A 23,308-nucleotide genomic window follows, 5' to 3' on the forward strand; every position below is an offset into this window, starting at 1 on the left:
GAGCCCGAGCGGGGTCGCGGGCCGCGCTCCTGAAGGGCGGGGGCGCCGCGGGGGCGGGGCGGGGCGGGGGCGCGGCTCCTCCGCTCCCGCCGCGGACCCGGGCGGCGACCGCGGCTGCTCACTGCGCCACCCGCGGGCCGGCGGCCCCTCCCACCGCGCCGCCCCCGCCCGGCCCGGCCCGCGCCCGCTCCGCGCAGTGCCCGGCGCCCGCCGCGCGGTCATGCCGGCATGGAGGTCCGGCAGCAGGAGTGGCTCTCCGCCTCGCCGCACGAGGGCTTCGAGCAGGTGCGGCTCAAGAGCCGCCCCAAGGAGCCCTCGGCCGGCCTGGCGCGGGTGGGCGCGAACTTCTACAGCGGCGTCAAGCAGCAGGACTACAGCGCCAGCGTCTGGCTCCGCAGGAAAGACAAGCTGGAGCACGTAAGCGCCGCGCCCGCCGGCCTCCGCGCCGGCTGCAGGGAGGGAAGGACCCCCGCCCGGGACCCCCGCCCGGCCCCCCGCCCGGCCCGGCCCAGCCCCCGCGGCGGGGCGCTCCCGCGGCACCTGTGCTAGGTGCGCAGACTCCAGGGGCCGGGAGCGTGGCTGCGAGGGATTCGGCGTTGCCGGGTAGAGAGTTTGCGAGGGGCGCTGGCCTGGGTCTTTGGGGCTATTTCACTGGGTCCAGAAACTAAAATTGATGCGGTTGTAAAGTTGTCGGGACCCCGCCTGGGCCCGCGCACAAGCCTTTGGAGTTTCCTGCGGCGTCGGCTGGGATGAGCGGCTGGCCGCCTTCTCTACCTGAGCCCAAGTAGGGAGAGATTTGTTCCTTGTGAAGAAAAAGGTGATCGGGGGAGCGGAGAGCCCGGCTCCCCAGAAACCGCCTCTCTGCAGGGCGCGAGCGGGAGCCACCTTCCCAGGCTCTAGGGTGCGGTCGCGGTCCTGGGGCTGAGCCTGGGGGCTGGCCATTTCTGAAAGGGAGCATCTCTTCTCTAAAGGCGTTGGGTGAGTGCACGGTTGCAAATCTGGCCCGTCAGCACCTTCTTAAACCAAATTTTAAAATGAAACTAAGAACCTTTTCAAGAGCGCAGCACAGCTAGATAAGGAGAATTGCTCTTTTCTTCTCGCGGAGCTGCAGAATCCAAATTGAGTCTGCTAATGTAATGTGGAGGGTTCCTTGTATGTGGGTCACGACGTCAATAACATAGAAAGATAAGACCCGGAAACTCCGAAACTCAAGCATCTCCAACCATGGCACCCACCGCATCCCAGCTGCCCCCCAAGCGCTTCTCCCGGGCTTTGCAGCACCAACAGGCTCCCCAGGAGGAAGCCTGCAAAGGAGATATTTATCTATTACAATTTGCAAGAAAGATGTCTGGTTAAATCACGAAAATCACCAATTCTAAAGCTCTCATTTAAAGCTTTGAGTTGACCCAAAGGCTCTGTCTTGTGGGTAGAAAGCCATTTACTAACGCCGAAAGGGTGCCTCAGCTCCCTGAGACCACCGGAGTCACTGGAGGAGATTTCCAGGATAGCAGTTGCTTGAGAAGCAATCGCAGCATCCATTTAAAAGGGCAAGCTCCAGAATTAGCCAAGGGACCAGTGATGGAGAGTTTAAAGGGGCAAATAGCAACTTGGTGCAATTTGGTTTTTGATGCTGTTGATTTTAGTACTGGGGAAAGTGGTCCAGCTTTAGAATGATAAGAGGAGATGTTTACATTTCCCTTTCACCCTGAATGTGTGTTCATTTGCAGCTTGTGCTTTTAGCTGATCTGTTTCCTTTATCCTCTTACTGAAAATCAATAGTGCAACATTCTAGTACTGGTTCTCCTCTTCTTGCTCCTCCTCCTCCTTCTTGATTGCACTCAGGGGCTTTCTACCTTCTAGCCACACCCCCCACCAGCCCTTTTTATTTTTATTTTGAAACGGGTAAGTTGCCGAGGGTCTTGCTAAGTTGCGGAGGCTGGCTTCGAACCTGCAGTCCCTCTGTCTCAGCCTCTATGTCTCTTTGAGTTACGTATTCTACCTGCATTATACTGAAATGCTTCATTGCTTTTAGATTTTCATTGCAAGAATCAGGTCTAACATGTGGGTTGTGGCATCTTCATTTGCCTTTCTGCGGGAGTATAGATAGAATGCTCTGTCTCTCCTGAGGATTAGAGACCAGGCAGAGGAAGAGATGGTTGTTTGAAAGCACTGTACTTTCCTCTTCACTCATCTGCTCTAAAAGAGAGCACTGCATTCATTAAAAAAAAATCAATCATCTCATTTGTTATTTAAATCAGCTGAGCATTTGTTTTGCTTTCTCGCCTATGTTTCATGAGAGATGTGTATTCTACTTTGACTTTCCCCTCTAAACCCACTTTCAATTAGAAATGGGTTTTGCTTCAAATGAACTTTGTTTTATCTTCTCACCCTTGAGAAATACCCACAGACATTTATAATGAATTATTATTTATGAATGTGTTATGAAAATTTAGTCATGTAATGATGTAAGTTTTACTTGAATTCACACACTCAGTATTGATGATATATGTCATGCTATCCACTCTGATGTTCCAGGTAGAGTGATGCTAATTTCTGATTCAGTACTTGAGATTTAAAAACTCATCACTAATGTAACTTGGTTTGTGGCTGCTACATGAAGCATGGAAAGGTCACCTTACCTTCATTGTAGATACCCTGGACCTGTGTCGTACCTTCTTGCTTAAATGTTGAGGGAATTAGGATGTGTTATAGAAATTCAAAGGTGATGCATGGTGGTTTAGGAAACACCCTTTTTATTTGTCTAATCAAGTAGATGGCCACCATTTTTATTACACTGAAGAATGAATTAATAATTGTGATGGTGATCATATGCCCGGAGACAGCCTACTTGGTCATTTTGCTGCTGCTTAAAAGCCAACCTAAGTATTAAGGGGATGAATAAATCATGACTTCAATGACACAGGTGTTTAGTCATCACAATGACGGGATTCCCTGAGATGTAACGTGGCAGTGTGTGGATTCCGTCCAGACTTCAGAGGCTCGGCTTAATCTGAAAGTCAATAACAAGATGTGCAGGGACTGCTGAAGAATAGATTTCCACCCACTTTGCTGAAAGTGAGAATCATTTCTCTTTTTCTGGATCATTCATTCTCTTTGCTGGATGAATCCCCAGGTTGGACAAAAGGAAAGTGACATGAATTGATTGAGGATTGGAATATTTTCAGTCCAGCTTTAAATCTGATTCCTATCATTGGTTGATTGGTACTTAAGATGAATATCTATTAAGAAATACGTGTATATAGGTAATCCTTCCATTCCTAAATCAACAATTAGAAGGTACAAGGAAATATGTATGTGTATGTGAATGTGTTTTTTTGTGTGAATGTGTTTATGTGTATTGAATGTGTATGTGTGAGTGTGTGTGTGTGTGTGTGTGTGTGTGTGTGTGTATGTGTGTTACTAGGGATTGAACCCAGGGATGCTCTACCACTGAGACACATCCTCAACCCATTTTGTTTTTGAGACAGTCCTGCTAAGTTGCCTAGGATGGCTGCAAAACTCTCAATTCTTCTGTCTCAGCCTCCTTAGTATCTGGGATCATAGCATACATCATTGTACCTGGTGAAAGTCATATTCTGTCTCCGGAGTTCTGGACTTTGAACTTTGCTTGGAAATTTCAGAAACAAGTTAAATTTCTGGCCACACATGGAATGTTATCTTATTACTTACAAATAATTCTCTTGGTTTAGAATCTTTGGCTTCCTGGTCTAACATACACCTATAGCTTTAGACGGCTTTAGACTTCAGTATATACTTTAGGTATAATGTGGGAGTGAAAGATGATGATGTAAGAAAGCAAGATGGTTAGAGGCCACTCCTGTAGCCCTTGCCGCTTAGCCCTCTCTGGCCAGGAGCACCTTGAGGGCAGCCATTTAATAGGGTTCAATTGTCCCGGGCCACAGTATGACATCAGGCTGATGTCCTTTAGTACTATGTGACATTTTTGAGCTTTATATCATTATATTTTATATTTTATGGTACATTTTTTATTTGTTAAGTGCAATTATTTATTTATTTATTTATTTATTTGATACTGGGGATTGAACCTAGGGACATTTTATCCCCAGCCCTTTTTTCTTTTCTTTTTTCTTTTCTCTTTTTTTTGTGGTACTAGTGATTGAACCTACCTCTAAACTACACTCTCAGCCCTATCTTATTTCTTATTTTGAAATAGGGTCTCATTAAGTTACAGAGAGCCTCACTCACTAAGCTGCTGACGCTGGCTTCTAACCTATGATCCTCCTGTCTCAGCCTCCAAGATTACAAGTGTGTGCCACAATGCCCAGCTTTTTATCCCAAAATATATTTGTATTGGAGAATTGTAACCATACAACATATTGAAGTTTAGTGTGGTAGAAACACACATGCACACAGCACCTGGTGTGTTTCCCTCCACACCCACCCCGCTCCCTCCTCCCTCCTCCTCCTCATTCATAATACTGATACTGGTATTGACAGCTTCACAAATGTTCAAGGATTGTTTAGGCTGTATCACCTCTCTTCCCAAGTCCCTTCCACTATTCTACTGGTCTCTTTCATTTATCTAAAGTCCCCTTTTCTTCCCAGTTTCTCTCTAGCTTCCACATATGAGAGAAAACACATGGCCCTTGACCTTCGGAGGCTGGCTGGTCTCACTTAGCATGATATCCCCTAGTTCCACACATTTGCTCAATATCTTTTGCAACAGGGAAATGCAAATCAGAATGACACTGAGATTCAATCTAACTGTAGTTAGAATGAAACCTGAGAATAAAACAGTAATAAATGCTGGTGAGGATGTAGGGAAATAGAAACTCTTATACACTGTTGGTGGGATTGCAAATTAATACAGCCACTGTGGAGATCAGTGTGGAGGCTTCTCAAAAGATTAGGTATGGAACCACCGTATGACCCAGCACTGCCAAGCCTGGGTATCTTTCTGTAAAGAAACTGAAGTCAGGATATTATAGTAATACATGCACACCCATGCTTATAGCAGCACGATTCATTTTTAGAAAAGGGAGAAATGTGGAGGCTACTCTTCTCAGTTGCCTGGTTTTATGCCAGTTGTGTGTTAGAATTTCCTGGTTTTGATTATGGAGAGGGGAGTGCCTCATTTTCTCTCCTGCATATTCAAATGGCTCTTGCTGAAGTACAGGTTTAGGCTTTGATTCCACTTATTATTAACTTTTGACCTTAGGGAAAGGGCTTGAAGTTACCAAGGTTCACATTTACATTCCTCCTTAAAGAATTTGCAGGTTTGCTGTAGAAATTAAGTGGGGTGATCCATGACTACACTGAAGGGGCAGACAGTCCCCAGATGTCACAAGCTCAGCACCACAGCAGTGGATCCCCCTTCACTTCTCATCATACAGGTTGGCAGAGGACTGTTCTCTGCTTAGTTGCTCTGTGTGTTGATAGCTCCATCTGATCCTTGTTGTGGTAGTTTCCAGGGCAACCTTAAGGAAGTTGGTGAATTAAGTGATATCTTTTAGTGTTTCCACCCAGAAGACATCTGCATGACTCTTGCTTATTGGCCAAAGTCATTTTCGTGGCCAAGACTCACTATGTATGGAACCACCATATGACACAGCACTACCAAGCCTGGGTATCTTTCTATAAAAGAATTGAAGTCAGAATATTATAGTAATACATGCATACTCATGCTTATAGCAGCATGATTCATTTTTAGAAAAGTGATAAATGTGGAAGCTACTTCCAAGGAGGTGGGGAGAGGGGGCTATGCAGGACCCAGAGCATCTCTGATTAGCCGTTATCAGGATGACATAGGATAGAAGCACTTAGCACAGTGTTAGCTCCGATGCAGTGCTCAAGGTACAGTACTGGTAGGTGTAAGGACTTCTCAGGTGCTGCCTGGCCATCTGTATGAGCCCTCCAACTCCACCCAGAAGCTACCAGACTTTACATTGGAGATCAGCCTGCCTGCTTCATAGTCCTGGACCCAAAGCATAGGTCCTTTGGTCAGCAAGTTTGGCTCACTCTCTGGGACTGTCACACTGTCTCTACCTGGCATCCAGTCTGCCATCTAGGTGTCTGATACTTCCTGCCTGGAGGATTCTTCGGGGTTCCTTGCTGGTCCTTCTGAGGTTGACTCTTTTGGTGCCCGCCTTCTCTGCTGCCCTCTATAAGCAGAGATCAGCTCTTTGCCCTGCCCCAGTCCTGGCTCTCCTCCCTAGCTTGTGCTGGTGAAGTTAAATTGAACAACACTTTATTCATCTGCAAGATTCCTGAGGTAGCCCATTTAAAATGGAAAAATGAAGCCCAAGAGAGAATGAGTGAGGAGTAAAAGATAGAGTCCTTAATGTTGCTACTTGTAGTAAGTGGCTTATGCTTAGGAAATATGGTCTAAGTGTGAATTTGCTCCCACTTTAATAGAGTTTATTACCAGTGAATAGTAAATAAATGCCAAGTGCACACGTGCCTCCTGGAATAAATTATTCACATGATGAGCAAGGAATAAATAGACTAAAATAGGTCTCAGTGGTTGCGACTCATGTTATATAATGCCATTTATGTCCCACAGAGCAGATCCATGAGAGTATTGTGCCCTGCAGAGCAGCTCAGCAAAGCAGAGAAACTAAGTACAACCTAAGGGACTGGATCTTTAAGTGCTCCATTAAAAACAAAACAAAACAAACAGATGGTCTGGCAAACACTGAAGGACAATAGCATTTACCAGGATTCTTCCCTTTGATCTTAGGCCAACCGAATGGGCTCAGCATAGGCAGAGACAGTGTTCTCTGCCTTTTATCAGTCAAGAAAGGACTGGGTAGGTATTAGAGTGTCCTCTGAGGGAATTGGCCCTGTGTCCTTCCCGGGACTCGCCACTACTTCTCTCCCTGTGCACTGACATTGAACTGTGGTTCTTTGAATGCCATTGGGTGTGGCTTGTTGACTTACTTTAACATACTCATCACAGTAAATCATACTTAAAATATTTGATTTGAGAAGTTCAAGATAATTGGACTTAAACTTCTTCTCTGTTTCCATATAGTATGGTAGTTCCAAACCAATTTCTGTCTAGTTTTTGTAACAGTTTTTACTTCTCTTCATGGGCACCTGTTTCTATCTCAGGTGGTAATTTACGGTACACAGGGTTTTTTTTCTGTGCAACCCAGGACCTTGCACATATTATCCAAGCATGGAGAACTAAGGAACTTAATCTTTAAAATACTCCATCCACTGAGCCGTATTCCCAGTCTTGGTAACAGTTTTTAGTGCTTTTGTTTCGGCTCTAAAAATTGAGAGATCTGACGAAACCTTTGAATTCTTGGATGTGGTGATAGCCACGATATGTTCTCATGCCAAGTTGACGTGCAGTTAGATGACATAGTTAGCTGGCTGGGCTTTGTGGCGAGATCATCCCTTACCCCAGGAAAATTGCTTAAACTGTATTTACTGGGGCCATCAGTGTTTCTAAGTTGCTTATGGCTCATACCTGCACAGATTATGCTGAGACAGCATAAGGTATAGTACCAGTATGGAAGTGCATTGAAATGTCCAACTGTGGCTGTTGAAGAGATACCTTTTTTTTGCAGTACTGGGGATGGAACCCAGGGGCATTCTACCTCGGATGGACACCTCCAGCCCTAATTTTTTATTCTTTATTTTTGAAACAGGGTCTCACTGAGTTGCAAGGGGCCTCACTAAGTATCTAAGGCTGTCTGGGAACCACGATCCTCCCATCTCCACCTCCTGAATGCTGGAATTACAAGCATATGCCACCATGCCAGGCACGAAGAGACTTTTTTTTTTTTTTTTTGGTGGTACTGGGGTTCCTGGAAACCCTTCTACCTCCAGGCTACACTCCCAGACCTACTATATATATATATATATATATATATATATATATATTTTTTTTTTTTTTTTTTTTTTGAAACAGGGTCTCTTAAGCCAGCGAGGCTGGCTTTGAACCAGTGTGATCCTCCTGCCTCTGCCTCCCAAGTGCGGGGATTACAAGCGTACGCCACCATGCCCGGCGACGAAGAGACTTTTTAACCAAGAAAATTACACTATAATTTTGCTTAGAAACATGGAAAAGTGAGCCCCATTTCTCAAATTGCAAATCCAGCCCTTGAGGAAGATTTAAATGAAGGACATGGTAAATTTCCCCAGGTAGACCCATCCACATTGGGAAGTATCCTGTGAGTTAGGTCCATGGGGAACTGCTTGACCTGAGCCATGGAACTGGATGTTGTGGCCACCTGGCAATCAATATGTTCCTTTATTCTCCAGAGTTGAGAGTGAACCTTCTGTAAAATGAGCTAATATTGTGCTTCTATCATTGAGTTTTGAGGTCTGTTCTGCAGTCACATGATGAGATGAGACTCAACATTTAAACAAGCACCAACTGGCAAATGTATTGCTTTGCAGATATTTGTTGAGAGTGTGTTTTATGTGAAAGAAACTGTGTTAGAAAACTCTGAAGTCTGAAGCATTTATCTGACATATGTTCTAGTAGTAAAAGCTATTGGGACTTCTTTTTACTTATCTCCCAGATTGACCTATAGAGTAGATTTAATTCCATTTAAAATCTCAATAAGTTTGTATGTGTGTGTTGAAAAATATTTCTAATTTATATGAAAAACAAAGGACCAAGGATGATCCTCTTAAAAACAAGATTAGAAGATGCTTCCAGATATCAACATTTATTTCAAATCTAGATTAATTAAAGAAGTATGGGGATGAACAAATACCTTAGTCAACAGACTAGGCAGTCAGGTTCTCAAGCTTATTTGGCTTACTGTCCCCATTTAAAAAATATCCAACTAGAATCACAGTCATTCAAAGCACAAACAACAACAAATTCTGGCAAGGATGTGCGGAAGTAGGAATGCTAATACATTGTTGGTGGGATGGCAAATTAGTGCAACCACTTTGGGAAACAGTATGGAGGATCCTCAGAAGAATGGGGAATGAACCTACCAAATGACCCAGCAACACCACTTCTGGGTATCTACCCAAAAGAATGGAAACCAAACTACACAACTAATGTATGCATATCTATGTTCATAGCTGCACAATTTACAGTTGTCAAATATGGAACCAGCCAAGATGTCCATCAACAGATGAATGGATTACAAAGCTGTGGGATATGAATACAAAGTCATTTTACTCAGCCATAAAGAAGAACAAAAATTACATCATTTACAGGGAAATGGATGGAACTAAAGAACATTATGCTAAGTGATATTAGTCAGTCACAAAAAGTAAAAAAGCAGAAACTCTCCCTAATATTCGGAAGCTAGGAAGAAAAAGAGTCATAGGAGAAACTCTAGAAGAAGGAGAAACCATAGATGAGCAAATAAGGTGACCTAACTGAGGGATATGGGAGGGGGGAGAAGGAAATACCATAATGTATATGATGTACATTCACAAACATATCAAAGGCAATCAGTAAGCCAAACATGGGAGAAAGGGAGGGGAGAGGGAGTGGGGTGGGGATTGTGGAGGGACTAAAAGAGTGATGTGTGCATATATGCTTCTACCATCTTTTTTTTTTTTTTTGCAGTAATGCGGATGGAACCTAGGAACATTCTACCTCTGAGATACACCCCCGGCCCCATTTTTTTTCTTTATTTTGAAGTAGGATCTCACTGAGTTGCAAAGAGCCTCACTAAATAGCTGAGGCTATCCGTGAACTGTGATCCTCTTGTCTCAGCCTCCCAAATGCTGGGATTACAAATGTGCGCCACCATGCCTGGCTTTGCCTCTACCATCTTGTACTCCATTAAGATGTATGACTACAATGCACCAATAAAAAAAAATGATTAAATTAGGAAAAATAAATAAATAAATAAATAGAAACAAAACTCAACCCCCCCCCCCGGAAATTTACCTTCTTTAAGCAATAAACAGAAGGATGCAATGAGGAGTGTGTGTTCTTTTATCTATCTTTATTTTGTCCCAGCACCCCCAGGGGGTTTTATCACCCACTTTGGTAACCTGTGGAATAGAGAGTACACACAAGTACACACAAGAACAGACATGTAGGTACATGACACCACAAAAATGATAGAGAAATAGTCTTTTCAGAAAAAGGTGCTCAGTCAGTTGTGTATCTGTATTACAAAATGGATCTTGATTTCTCTTCTATATCACCCACAGAATTCATTTTAATGTGAGTTATAGACCTAAATTATAAAGTAAAACAAGGAGGCTTCTAGAAAATGATATAGTAGGGCTGGGTGTGGTGGCTCACGCTTGTAATCCCCACATTCAGGAGGCAGAGATTGGAGGATTGCTGTTCAAGGACAGCCTCAGTTACTTAGTGAGGCCCCTTGCAACTCAGTGAGACCCTGTTTCAAATATATATAAAGGTAAAAAATTAGGGCTGGGGGTGTCACTCAGAGGCAGAATGCCCTTGGATTCCATCCTCAGTACCACACAAAAACAGAATAATATAGTAAAACAAAACAAAAAACTTCATCACCTTGAACTAGAAAAACTTCTTAAGCTACAGTCAAAGTGATCGACAGTACCCAACCTGTTGAACACATGAGGAGGCTGCACCCTGTGATGACTTGTCCTGGCCCAGGAGCCCGGAAAGTGCCTGGTTGTAGAACTGAACCAAGACTTTGACCCGAATTTGAGCAGAGATAAAAGCCTGTTTAGAAGACTGAGTTGGGTATGACTGGGAAGAGAGTTTGTTTAAGGAAACATTGAGTGTACAAATGCTCACCTTGGACATCAGTAGGCATGAGGACTTTGCACACACTGGGATTTATTCAGTAAGCAAAATAGAGATATTTGAATAGCAACGTATTTGAAGAGTCCAGGTTGCAGAACAAGTAGTGTTGGCCTGGGGCCTTGAAGAGTGGGAGCCTGGAATTGGGAAGACCGGCGTGAAGTCTCTTTTAGTTGTCCATGAGGGAATTTCAAGGGCTGTGACACAAAGGTGGTAGGATTAGAACAATGAAAAGCACAGAAGTGAGACATGTGAGATCAGAGTTCATAGGACATGGTGCTGGCCTGGGCGTGGGGCGTCCATGCAGCAGGCGCTGATCTCCAATGTGGAGAAGCTGCAGTTGGCCTGATGAATGTGACAGTGAACGGGGAAGATTTCAAAAACTCCTTGAGGGTTGGAATTCTGCCCTGCTCATCTCTGTCTTGGACGCACGCCATCATTACTGCCTTACTCCACATTATCAATTTATTATGATAATAATAAACATTAACATTCCAATACCTGCTCTCTATAAGGAACTCAGAGCTTCTCGCTCTGGAAGACTCAAGTGCTTATGATCGGGGCTTTGACCTCAGCTTGCTTGTGATTTGTCCTCCAAGACTAAATTGCATTTCCTTCATGTCTGTACGCAAAGCCTGCTTGAGCGTCCTTCTGTGGTCCTGTAAACTCACAGGCAGGCATCTGTTAGAGCTTTTGACATACTGTTTTTTTTAATTATGCAAATAATTGTCTTTTTCTCCTCTCTGTAAAGTTTGAGGACAATAATGCTTATCGATAACAATGGACTTTTTTTGTAGTACTGAGGGCCACACGCATGCTAGGCAAGTGCTCTACTACTGTGCTGCACCCCAGCCCAAAGATGTAGTCTTAATGCCTAGCACTGTGCCTGGTGGACACCAGTTGACTATTGAAGGAGCACATGAATGGATGGATGAATACATGCTTAGTGAGACAGATACACACACATGAAAGAGTAAGTGGCTTATGATACTCACTAGATAAACCCACACACAGTAAAGGCAACAAGAATCCAGTGGAAGGGGCATCAGAGGCTATAGAGATGATGGCATTCACCAGATCCTGAAGATGATTGACAGGTTGCATCTGGACTCTTCTGCAGGCTGAGAGCCACTGATACTTTTTAAAATTTGGAAAATGAGTTAGGCAAAGTGGTGCATGCCTGTAATCCTAGTACCCCAGAGACTAAGACAGGAGGATTGCAGGTTTGAGGCCAGCCCCAGCAATTTAGGAAGGCCCTTGGCAACTTAGACTCTGTTTCAAATACAAAATAAAAAGATCTGGGGGTGCAGCACAGGCTAGAACGCCCCTGAGTTCAGTCCCTTGTAACATGCATGCACATGTGCACACACAGGTACATGTGTGATTTGGGAGACAGGTTTCACAGACACGTTAGTACATCTACTGCTATTGTTTGCAAGTGGCCTCTTTTGCTTGTTTTCAGTGTATCTCAGTTTCAGTTGTCAAGGGAAATCTTGGACTTTTTTATTTTCCCTGAGCACTTTAGTCTGCCCTCCTGCCCTGCCCAGGTCTGCTGGGGCATTGTTTCCCTACCGCATGGGCTGGTGAGCATGCTTGGTCAGAGTCCAGGGAATGCAAAATGGCAACTATTTCCTTCAAAATCTGCCAGTCTCGCACATCAAGGCGTTCCTCCCGTGATCTCCTGACTCCAGTGTTTTCACACTGTTTTCCTTCCCTGAATTCTTGTGTCTGCTCCTCACCCCATGCTCTAGACTTTCATAATGCTGCTGTTCCCATGTCAAGTTTCACCCAGGTTCACTGCTGTTTAGATGAATGCTGTTTTTCTGTCCTGGGATCCCATCCATTGCACCACACTACATTTAGTTACCATGTGTGCTTAGTCTCATCTTGTCTGTGGCCATTTCTCAGGATTTTCTCACTTTCTTGTTCTTGACTATTTTTTCCTTTTTAAAAATTGTACTTTTATTGGTGCATGCACAGTGATTGTACACGATGTTGAGGTTCAGTGTGGTAGGAACTTACATGCACACAGCCCTTGGTGTGTTTTCCTCCACATCCCCCCCGCTCCCTCTCACTCCCTGTACATAATATTGAAATTTATATTCATAACTTCACATATGAATGTAGCATTATAGAACTGTTTCCTTCATCAGGTCTTCCTTTTCCTCTCCCTAACATCCCCTTCTATGGTCCTACTGGTCTCTTTCATTTCTCTGAAGTCCCTTTTATTCCCCAGTTTCTCTCTATTTTCCACATAAGTGAAAGCACATGGCCCTTCACTTCCTAAGACTGACTAATCCTTTTAGCATAATATTCTCTAGTTCCATCTATTTTCCTATAAATGACATAGTTTTGTTCTTCTTTATGGCTGAGTAAAATTCCAATGAGTGTCTATACAACACTTTAGTAATCCATTATCTATTTATTGAGAGACACCTAGGCTGGTTTCATGGTTCAGCTCTTTTGAATTGTGCTGCTACATGAATATGCACTATATGTGTCTCTATAATATTCTGACTTCAGTTACTTTGGAAAGATACCAAGGAGTGATATAGTTGGGCCATTTGGTGGTTCCATTCCAGAACTTCTGAGGAACCTCAAATGATTTCTGTAGTGGTTGTACTAATCTGCAGTCCCATCCACAGTGTGTAAGAGTTCTTCTTAGCCCACATCTTTATCAGCATTATATTCCTGATGATTACCATTCTAACTGGACTAAATGGAATCTCAGTACCTTTTTTTTTGTGTGTGGTACTGGGGGTAAAACCCAGGGGCTTTTCTACTTCTGGGCTATACTCCCAGATCTCTTTATATATTTTATTTGGAAACAGGATCTCACTGAGTTTCTGAGAGCCTCACTAAGTAGCTGAGGCTGGCTTTGAACCTTTGTGATCCTCCTGTCTCAGCCTCCCAAGCGCTGGGATTACAAGCTTGCACCACGACACCCAGCCAGTCTCAGTACCTTTTGATTTGCATTTCTCTGATTGCTAATGATGCTGAACGTTTTTATACATTTATTTGCCATTTGTGTTTTTCTTTGAGAAGCATTTATTTAGTCCAATTGCCCATTTTTTATAATTTTTAAGTTCTTTGTCCTTCATAGTTTTAAATCATACTAAGAAGGTGTTTTGTAGGATGTTCCTCATTTGGATTTGTATGTTTTTTGTTGTTTTCTGACTAGACTAGGATTATGAGTCTGGAGCAGAATGCCACAGAGGCAAAATGCCCTTCTCATCTTACTGCCTGAGTGTGGACACGAGCCATGTGGCGTCACTGAGGATGGGTCTTGCCACTTGGTTAAATTGTGTCTGCCAGGCATCTGCACTGTTAAGTCATTGTTTATCCCTCTTCACACTAAGTTTTGAAATTAAGTCCTAAATCCTTGCATTCAGCAACTCCTGGCCTGGGAAATGACTGCATTTATTATTTGCAATTCTTCTTTTAGGAGTTTATCTCTTCTCCACTTGCTCAGTCCTTCATTTATATCAGTAGAGCTCTTGGGTATTTGTTTGATAGTGTGGGTAGAGTCCAGTTTTTTTTTTATTATTCATTCTGTTTCTTAAGTTGTTCCTGCTTTGGCAGTAGCAGTGTTTTCAGGTTGACTCTTGTCCCCTGGACATGCCCACAGGCTCCGATTCTCTGAGCATTTCTGTGCTTTCTGGTACTGCCAGATTCTCTAGGTTCATCTTGTATTTTTCCTATTCCTTTCTTTTTTAAAATTTTTTCATTGGTGCACTGTATTCATACATCATAATGGGATAAAAAAAACTTTTGTAGATATACATTCACACATTGCCCAGTTAGCCCCTACTTGATCCCCACCCCATTCCCTCCCCATCCCTCTTTCCCATGCTTGGCTTATTGGTTGACATCTAGCATTATAGCAATTTATCCAAAATTGACAATGATAATCTCACATAACAGTTTCATTTGTCTGATACCAAGCTTTTGATGACTTAAAGATAACATTTTAATATTTCTTTTTGCTTTCTTTCTTACCAGAGGATATTTTTTTTCTTTTTTTTTAAGGTGAAACTATCATACATTTTTTTATTTATTTTTCAGAAAAAATCTATCCTAATATGAAATATGGACTCTAGATACCCAAAACAATCTCAAAAAAGGACAAAGCTAGAAGATGTATATTTTCTGATTTCAAACCTTATAAAGCTACAATAATTGAAACAGTGTAGTACTATTATAAAGGCAGATATATAAACCACTGGAGTTAAATAAAAGCCTAGAGATAAATTCTTCCATATATTGTCAAGTTATTTTTGACAAAGTTTCCATGAACATTTGGTGAAGGAAATAATAATCTTTTAACTAAATATTGTTGAAAAATAATAATTACATGAAAAAGAATAAAATTGGACCCTTACCTAACACCATATACAAATATCAACTCAAAATAGATAAAAGACCTAAATATAAATCTTAAGACTATAAACTTTTAGAAGACAATCTGGGTCATAAAACCTCACAACACTGAAATTGGCATTGATTTTTTGGATATGATTTCAATGGCACAGGCAACAGAAGGGTAAACAAACTCCCTAAAAAATAAAAAAATTGTATATCCAAAGGCAATGTAAACAGAGTTAAAAGTTACTGATAGAATGGGATAAAATATTTCTAAATGCTATATCAGAAGGTATATTAATATTCCAACTAGAAATCCTAAAAATTAGCAACAATAAAAGCAAACTATACAATTTAGAGATAGGTAAAAGACTAACATAAATAATGAATCTCCACAGATAACCAATCTTAGTTGTCAGATAGAAAATCTTGTTTCTCTGGTTCTGGTGTGTGTTACCTATTTCTTCTTTGTAGTTAATCTCTTTGAGTCTTTTCTCTAGCGCTGGTTTTGAAGACATAAATTCCTTCAGTTTCTGTTTGTCATGGAAGCTTCTTATTTCCCCATCTAATTTGATAGAAAGTTTTGCTGGGTAGGAAATTTTTGGCTGGAAGTTGTTTTCTTTCAGAGTTTGGAATATGTTACTCCAAGCCCTTCTGGCTCTCATGACTTGGTTTGGGAAGTCTGGAGTGATTCTAATTGGTTTGCCTCTGAATGTCACTTGGCCTTTTGTTTTTGTTGCCTTTAAGATTCTCTGCTTGGCTTCCACATTGGTCATTTTGACAATTATGTGGCGTGGGGATCCTCTTCTCCGATCCTGTCTAAAGGGAGTTCTATAAGTTTCCTGGACCTGTGTATCAATCTCTTGCTCTGTGTTTGGAAAATTTTCTGCTATTACTTCCTTGAAGAGATTGTTGATCCCTTTGGTTTCACTTTCTTTTCCCTCCTCTATTCCAGTTATTCTTAGGTTAGGTCTCTTAAAATGGGCCCATATTTCTTCAATGTCAGATTCCTGCTATCGGATATTTTTTTCTAGATTAGAAACTATGCGTTCATTTTTGGAGTGCTCATCTTCTAAGAGCGAGATTCTATTCTCCATGTGGTCTAATTGGTTGTTTGTACTTTGAATTTAGGCCTTTACTTCATTAATTGCATCCTTTATCTCTTTTTGGCTCTCTCTGAGTTCTTTTTGAAACCCCTCTATTATTTCTACAGTTATTTTCCTGATTTGATCTTCTAGAAATCTCCGAATTTCTGTTTTATCAGGTTCTGATGTTGTGGGGTTGTGGGCATTCATTGCTCCATTGTTATTCCTCTTTCCCATGATTTCGGAATTTTGTGCCTTCTCTGGGTTCTTCCCTGGGTCACTACGACTTCACTTAAGGTGCTCTGGATCTCGAGTCTGTGGTATCTCAGTCACCACTACTCCGACCCAGGGAGTCAATCAAGGCTGCTTTAGACCATGAGGATGCCAGGTTGGGAGTTCTCCTGCGGGGTTTTGTGACTATGGTGTGATATCTCTGCCACCGCCACTCCCCCACTGGGTCAAGTCCCTGGGAGTGCAGTCCTGGGATTTCTCCTCTAGGGGCCGCAATTTGACTCACTGTTGTTGAGTGCGCTGATGGAGCTGTAGTAGACTCGGTGAATTCGCTTTTGCTGCTGCTGGCAATATGGCACCACTGCCACGCCCTCAGCCGTGAGGCTGGCATATTTCTTCTCTGGTTTTGAGCTCTGCTTTGAGTCCCTGCAGGGTGTGCTGAACCTGGCCCCTGGGAGCTTTAGACACTCCCTGTGCTGAAAAATCTGCCGAATTCTGCCCGGCTGTTCCACAGTGGCTCACCTCGGCTCGCTGTCCGTCGCTCCTCCCTGGAGCCTGCTGGGCTGTTGAGTGCATTGGTCTGGAGCCGTCCGTTGAACTCACTGCTGTCACCGGCAGTATGGCGCTGTTGCTGTGTCCTCACCGGCTGTGAGGCCAATGTATCTTCTCACTGGTTCTGAGCTCTGTTCTGAGTCCCCCTCCTCTCTGGGGCCTGGTGCTGCAAGCTCCTATTTCTTTCTAATGTGTCCTTAAAGATGTTTTTTTTCCCCCTAATTATTCTCAGCCCCAACTGGGTTCACTTTTTTAAGGTTCTAATAAGAGAAATACTTAGTCATTTAATATAGCCAATAGAAGCACTATACACAGGGTTTTTATAAAGATGAACAATTTCATTTGCATTTGCTATAAAACTTTTAAAATATCTTTAATTGTAACTGTGGCCTATAGAGCCTCATCCAGATGATGTAAAGAAACTTTCTACCAAGCCAACAATAGGGCAGACTGTGGCACTCGGCTTTGTGTTGTTTCCTACTAGAGTGTGCCGTGTTTGCACATGTGCTCACACACACACCTCTTTATGCACATACACACTTCCATTGTTTTGCCCCCAGCATCAGGACTTTGTTGTCAGAAGATCAGGTTCTGCACTCATATCTGCTTTTTTTTTCCAGTACTGGGAATGGAACTCAGGGGCATCCTACTTCCGAGCTATACCCCCAGCTCTATTTTGTATTTATTTATTTATTTATTTATTTATTTATTTATTTATTTATTATTTATTTATTTATTCATTTATTTATTTGGTGGTATTGGGGTTCCTGGAAAGCCTTCTACCTCTGGGCTACACTCCCAGACCTATTTTATATTTTTATTTGGAAACAGGGTCTCTTAAGGCTGGCTTAGAACCTGCATGATCCTCCTGTCTCTGCCTCCCAAGCATGGGGATTACAAGCATGCGCCACCACGCCTGGCTTTTATTCTTTATTTTGAAACAGGGTCTCATTGAGTTTCAAAGGGCCTCACTAAGTAGCAGCTAAGGCTGTCCGTGAACAGCGATCCTCCAGTCTCAGCTTCCGAATGCTGGAAATGCAAGTGTGAGCCACCACACCTGGCTTATCTGCACTCTTAATTCCACTCATACATCCTAATTCCTAAGTTGACATTATTTTTCAGCCTCTCTTTTCATGCTGAGAATATTTGGTCTTTGAGCCTAGTGAGCTATGAGCCTAGCGTGACTGCACAAGCCTGTAATCCCAGTGCTGAGGAGACTGAGATAGGAGGATTATAAATTTGAGGCCAGCCTCAGGAACTTAGAGAGCCCCTCGGCAACTTGGCAAGACCCTATTTCAAAACAAATAATAAAAAGTACTAGAGGTATAGCTCAGAAGGAGAATGCCCCTGGGTTCAATCCCCAGTGCCAGAAAAAGAATGTTTGACCTACATATAAAATACAATTTAGCCAGGCGTGGTGGTGCACACTTCTAATCCCCGCTCTTGGGAGGCTGAGACAGGAGGATCGCAGTTCGAAGACAGCCTCAACTCCTACTTAGTGAGGCCCTTTACAACTCAGTGAAACCCTGTTTCAAAAAATAAAGAATAAGCCAGGTGTGGTGGCACATGCGGGCAATCCCAGTACTTGGGAAGCTGAGACAGGAGGACTGTGCAGGTTCGAAGCCAGCCTCAGATACTTAGTCAGGCTCTCAGCAACCTAGTGAGACCCTGTTTCCAAATAAAATACAGAATAGGTCTGGGAGTATAGCCTGAAGATAGAAAGCCTCTGGGTTCCATTCCTAGCACCACACACACAAAAAAAAGAATAAAAAATAGCGCTGGTGGTGTAGCTTGGAGGTAGCATGCCTCTGGGTTCTATCCCCAATACAACAACAACAACAACAACAACAACAACAACAACAATAACAACAACAACTTACTTGGGAACTTTTCACCTCAGCCCATTATACTAAGAAAATATCTTCAAACAGAACCAAGAAAACATGAACAAGAGAAAAGGGAAGGTTATACGGTGGACACTGAACTGCTCAGGGGTGCCCCTCCAAGGCAGGCACTGATATCCAGTGGACTTTTCAGGACCAGGAAAGTGTTGAAGAATGACGTTTATGTCTGGACCCACCCCCCAGGCTGCTGGTTCTCCATTCTGTCTACTTGCATACTCTATGTGCCTTCTAAACAGGCTGTTCAGGAGGTCACAGTTTCTCATCATTCTGTTCTATGGACCAAGGCATATTGGGTGCTCATCATAAGGACATCCTATAAGCCAAAAAGCGAAGGCAGTTACCATATACTTGTGGCTCTTTTTCACTCTAGGAAATACTATAAACAGAAGTTCCAGCCTTTGCTGAAAGTGGTCTGTGGAAAGGAGTTCTTAGTCTCCCCTCTGTCCGTGTGCCTGGACGGAGAGCAAAGAGGAATTGGAAGCCTGCCTCTGAGTGGAAGGGAGGCCAGAGCAGCAGGTGCTCAGGGCCTGCGGAGCGGATGCAGCACAGCCTGAGGCACTGAGGAACAAGGTGTCGAAAGAGCCGCTAAGGTGGGTGGGCAGGTGTCTGCTGTGGCTTTTATAGACTCGCCTCCTTACTCGATGAGGCTTTTTTCTGTTTGGGTAGGTCCCTCTGCTTGGTTTTGCTCTGGTGCACTGTGACTGTCACGGAACAAGGAGAGGAAGTCGAGGTGCCTGAGAAAGTGGGAGTGTGGAAAGACCATGTTTAGGGAGAAGGTTGCAATAGGCCTGGGCTGATGGGTATAGAGGGCATTGTTGCCAATGTTTGGTCTTTACTTATTTGTCCCTCTGTTTTAATGTTTTTATTGGTGCATTGAAATTTTGCATCATAGTGAGGTCAGAGTGATGCAAACACACATGCACCCAGCACTGGTGTGCTCCCTTCTGCATCCCGCCCTGCTGCTCCTTCCCTTCCCCATACTTGTTAGTGAGATTGGTAGTAATGCCTTTGTATATGGACATAGCATTATTTGAACAATTTCCTTCATTGAGCCTTCTGATCCCTGCCATCTGCTTTCACTTTTTTTTGTATAGAGATTGAATCCAGGGGCATTGTGCCTCCAAGCTATACCCTCTAACTCTTTTTTAATTTTAATTTTATTTTGAAACAGGCTCTCATAAGTTTCTGAGGGCCTCTCTGAGTTGTCGAGGCTGACCTTGCACCCAGGATCCTCCTGTCTCAGCTCCCAAGTATTGGGATTATAGTTGTGTGCTGCCAAGTCTAGCTTCCCTTCTGCTAGCCTACTGGCCTCTCTCCTCATTTATCTGAAATTCATTTTGTTTCCTATTTTCTCTCTATCTTCCACATAGAACAGGAAACATAGGACAGGACCCATGACTTTCTGAGACTGGATAATCTCAGTGTAGTGTTCTCCAGTTCCATCCATTTTCCTGTAAGTGATATAGTCTTGTTCTTCTTTATGGCCAAGTAAAACTCCACTGTATGTATGTACCATATTTTCCATATCTATTCATTTGTTGAAGGACACCATGATGGTTCTATAATTTGGTTTTTGTGAATTGTGCTGCTGTAAACATAGATATACTATGTTTAGCCTTTTATTTCTTTCCTCTACTTAAGTGGCAGAAGGGGAGGATGTTTTTGAAGTAACAGAACATGGTGAGAGACTCCCGCGGAGCAATTCTTATTAGGAACTTCAAATGATATGCGTGCTCATTTTTATTTGTTCACCTAACAAAAATTTCATGAGATTAAACTTACATTTCTTTAGCTCAGAAACCAGTGTTGGTGATGAACTACAGCTATTTAAATAAGATTGCTGGTAAACATTGAAAAATGGACTTAGTCTTCACTGATAAAATTACATAGAAGAAAACAATGTTTTTCACACAGAGAGAATAATAGTTCCTGTGACCATCCATTAAAGTTAATTCCCACTAAAATTAGTAGGCCAGTGCCCAGCTTTTTACCTGTTTGGAGCCTCTTTCTTCCTGCTTCCAGACTCAAGTGCAAGTGGATCGGTGGGCCTTAAGGTAAATCGTGGAGCTCTTCATGCTGCTAATCCAGAAGGACATTTCCTTTCTAAGAGGAGCAGAAGAAATTTCTAGTTACGTTTGGAATTGTAAGGTTTTGTCCAGGAACTTGTTCAAAGGACAAAGAGGATTAGTATAATCATTGTCAGAAGTAACCTCAAGTTTAGTTGTTCATTGTGAGCAGGATGTTAGTTAGGTGTATAGATTTATTCTTGCAATAACATTGTGTTCTGTATCTCAGGGATGTCATCAAGGTATAGATACCCACATGGACAATGTGACCTCTTATTCACTGTCACTATAGCTGTAGTAAAAGGCCCATCACTCTAACAAGGAAAGGCCTTCCCAGTGCAGTAGCTTGGTATTTGGAGGTGGGAGTTCATCAAAGCCACGCTGGAATGGAGGAGCTGAGTGGCCTGTTAGTCTTGGTCGCTTCCTCATGATACCCGTGATTCAGAGTTGTGTCTCAAGACTTTATAAATGACTACATTGCTATGAATTTCAGGCTTGCTTGTGACAAAGTTAAATATATCAAATCCCCAATGCCAAATGCCTGTGAGTTTTAACAGCGTTTTTAAGCCAGAAACAAACATTTTTTGAGCATTAAGATTTGTAGTGATCAGGGATCAAAAGAATTTCTAGACATTGGCTTTGCTAAAGATTATGCTTCTAAGTAAGTTAGCTGGCGGGCGAGAGATAATGAACCCCAGAGGTAGATAGACTCTGAAACTAGGATACGGTGCCCTGGCCAAGGATTCCCTTTCCTGTGGCCTACGCTGCTGGGCTGCTGCCCCTGCTTGGCCTGCTCCTGCTGCTACCGAGGGTGGTGGCCACTCAGGTCACCAAGGCTGGGGCTGAGGCTAGCCCTGCCTTATTTACTCTGCTGCTTGGGGAGGAACCTCCTCCGGCCCACTCCCATGCTCCACACTGACATCTTGGTTCCCTCGCAGTTTTGCCTCATTCCGCTGATACCGCTGAGGTTTTCTGTAGAAACCAGCCCAACTATCCCTCAGCCCCTTTTCTCTCTTAGGATCCTATTATTTTATGGACACAAAGTTTTAGAGTGAAACTGAGTAACAGGAAATGTGTCTTTCTCAAAATGGCCCCAGTGCCCAGGGCATGCCTTGCTTTCTTGTTTTCTCTTTCAGGATGAATTCCTTCCTGTGAAGCTCATATACTTCCTACCCCAGTGCTCAGCCCTTCTCCAGGCTGACTCCATTTGACAAACACCATCAGGGTCCATGCTGAGCCTTGCATGCCTCTGTCTGGGAAGTCCCTTTTCTTTTTTTTTCTCTTTTTCTTTTTTAGTTTTTGGTACTGGGGATTGAACCCAGGGCATTCTACCTCTGAGCTACACCCCCAGCCCTTTTTACTTTTCATGTTGAAATAGAGTTTCACTAAGTTGCTGAGGCTGGACTTGAACCTGCAGTCCTCCTATCTTAGCTTCTCAAGTACTGGGATTGCAGGTGTGTGCCACCATGTCTGGCTTCATCTTTCTCATTGACTTAAATCTTCCTGGGTAGCAGAGTTGGGTGTCTCAGTGATGTAAGAGTTCATAGTTCAACAGTTCATAGTTCAACTGTCCTCACACCGAGGTCTAAAATATAGATAATGTGCGGTTTAGATTTAACTTCTTAGATATAAATCCCTAAGATATATAGGCTCCCTCTTAATGGCAATTGATTTATCAGTTCTTATGGTTTGGCTCTGTAATGTCCTCAAGAAATTCACGTTAGGCAATATAGCACTGTCCTGAGGTAGGCTTTCAAGAAATGACTGGATCATGCCAGGTGTGGGGACACACACCAGTGGCCCAAGTAGTTGGGAGGCTGAGATAGGGGGATCCATAGGTTCAGACCAGTCTCAGCATCTTAGCAGAATTCTCAGCAACTTAGCAAGACCCTGTTTCAAAACTAAAAATAAAAAAGGGCAAGAAGTGTAGCTTACTGTAGGTAGAATGCCTCTATATTTATCTCCAGTAAGACACACACACACACACACACACACACACACACACACACACACACACACAGAGAGAGAGAGAGAGAGAGAGAGAGAGAGAGAGAGAAAGAGAGACAGAGACAGAGACAGAGAAGAAATAAGGAAGGAAAGACAGACTGTATTGTGAGTGTGGGTTCTAACCTCATCAGTTAATTAATTCATTCTGTAAATTAATAATTTGAATGGACTGCTGGGTGGTAACTGTAGACAGGTGGGTCATGGCTGTAGGAGGTCACTGGGGTGTGGCCTTAGGGAGTCTGTCTGTCTCTGGTCCTTTCTTCCCTCTTTCTCTGCTTCCCAGCTGCCATGTGTTGAATAGCTTTGCTTGGCCTCTCCCTGCTGCCATGATTTTCTGCCTGGAGCCTGCCAACCAGGGACTGAACCTTTGTAACCGTGAGTCACAATAAACTT

The 23,308-nt window shown here is 43.1% G+C and overlaps 1 protein-coding gene across 1 annotated transcript in view; it reads left to right on the top strand.

The window, feature by feature from the left end:
• Positions 1 to 228: 228 nt before the first annotated feature.
• Positions 229 to 23,308, top strand: part of PLD5 (phospholipase D family member 5) — a gene marked incomplete at both ends in the record, with an annotated part of 318,682 nt that continues 295,602 nt past the window's right edge. Inside the window, one exon of the mRNA XM_080698695.1 lies at positions 229 to 417. Coding sequence (XP_080554821.1) covers positions 229 to 417 — 189 coding nt within the window. The remainder of the gene's footprint in view (positions 418 to 23,308) is intronic.

The sequence above is a fragment of the Muscardinus avellanarius genome, assembly GCF_963383645.1.
Source record: "Muscardinus avellanarius genome assembly, chromosome: 7".
Taxonomy (NCBI): domain Eukaryota; kingdom Metazoa; phylum Chordata; class Mammalia; order Rodentia; family Gliridae; genus Muscardinus; species Muscardinus avellanarius.